The sequence below is a fragment of the Octopus bimaculoides genome, chromosome 20 (assembly GCF_001194135.2).
Source record: "Octopus bimaculoides isolate UCB-OBI-ISO-001 chromosome 20, ASM119413v2, whole genome shotgun sequence".
Classification (NCBI taxonomy): Eukaryota; Metazoa; Mollusca; class Cephalopoda; order Octopoda; family Octopodidae; genus Octopus; species Octopus bimaculoides.
In genome coordinates, this window is record NC_069000.1 from 15,775,320 (window position 1) to 15,776,394 (window position 1,075).

Genomic DNA, 1,075 nt, shown 5'->3' on the forward strand with positions numbered 1-1,075 from the left:
CCTGAAACTCGGGTCCGTACGTATCGCAGATCAAGATGGGAAGGATAACTTCCCTTGGCAAAAATAGACAGGTCACAGATATGTGTCGATAAGCCAGCTGGAGGAGATGTTCTCCTGGGGCTAAAAGCAACAGTAACATTCACCCTTAGGGGTCAGCCACATTTAAATGGCAAATATACTTCACTTTATAACAGAACATAATAACTGAAAAAATACCGCTAAGCACTTCATCCAGCATGCTAACAATTTTTTCTAAGTAATTTTTTGCTCCTAATTTAGGAGCAAAGCCAGCTCTGTTGAGTAAGTTGGTTAGATCATACCATCAATTCTCAATACTCAACTGGTACTTTATTTTATTGACCATGGAGGGCTGAAAGTGGACTAAAGAGCAGACTTTGAACAGAGAACGAAAAAGAATCAGAACAAATACCACAAAGCATTTGTCCAGACATTTGGTTTGGCTTTCTAGTTGTCTAACAGCAATTATAATTGTTCTGAATATGATTTTCAGCAACACACAGCACACATGAAGCACACACACACATGTACACGCACACACACATGCAAATGCTTTTCTTACCAGTTTGAGAAACACCGTTGAGAGAAACTTTTTGAAATTGTGATTCTGGAAACTGCTCAGCAGTTGACTTTGGTAATTTCTTAGGTGTGTGCTTGTCTTCCGAAATTGATGTTCCTGATGCGAACTGATCTATCTCATAATTTGAGTGGGATGATGAAGTGTTAAAGTTTCCTATAAGTCAAGATTAAAGAAAAATAAAACAAACAAAATGAATAAATAAACATACAACTAATAATAATAATAACAATAATAATAAAAATAATCATTATTTCTGCTCTGGGCATAAGGCCCTGAAAATTTGGAGGAAGGGGACTAGTCAATTACACTGACCCCAGTGTTTCACTGGAACTTTATTTATCAACCCCGAAAGGATGAAAGGCAAAGTTGACCTCAGCAGCATTTGAACTCAGAATGTAAAGACAGACGAAACGCTGCTAAGCATTTTGCTCAACATGCTAAAAATTCTGCCAGCTTGCTGCCTTACTACTACTACTA

General features: G+C 37.6%; 1 protein-coding gene across 2 annotated transcripts in view; it reads right to left on the bottom strand.

Annotated features, from left to right (window-relative positions):
- The window catches only part of LOC106881276 (probable WRKY transcription factor protein 1), a 54,448-nt gene that overhangs the window by 23,764 nt on the left and 29,609 nt on the right, over positions 1-1,075 (bottom strand). For both annotated transcript variants that reach the window (XM_014931604.2, XM_014931603.2), the window contains exon 14: positions 581-751. In XM_014931604.2, the coding sequence (XP_014787090.1) occupies positions 581-751 (171 nt within the window). The remainder of the gene's footprint in view (positions 1-580; positions 752-1,075) is intronic.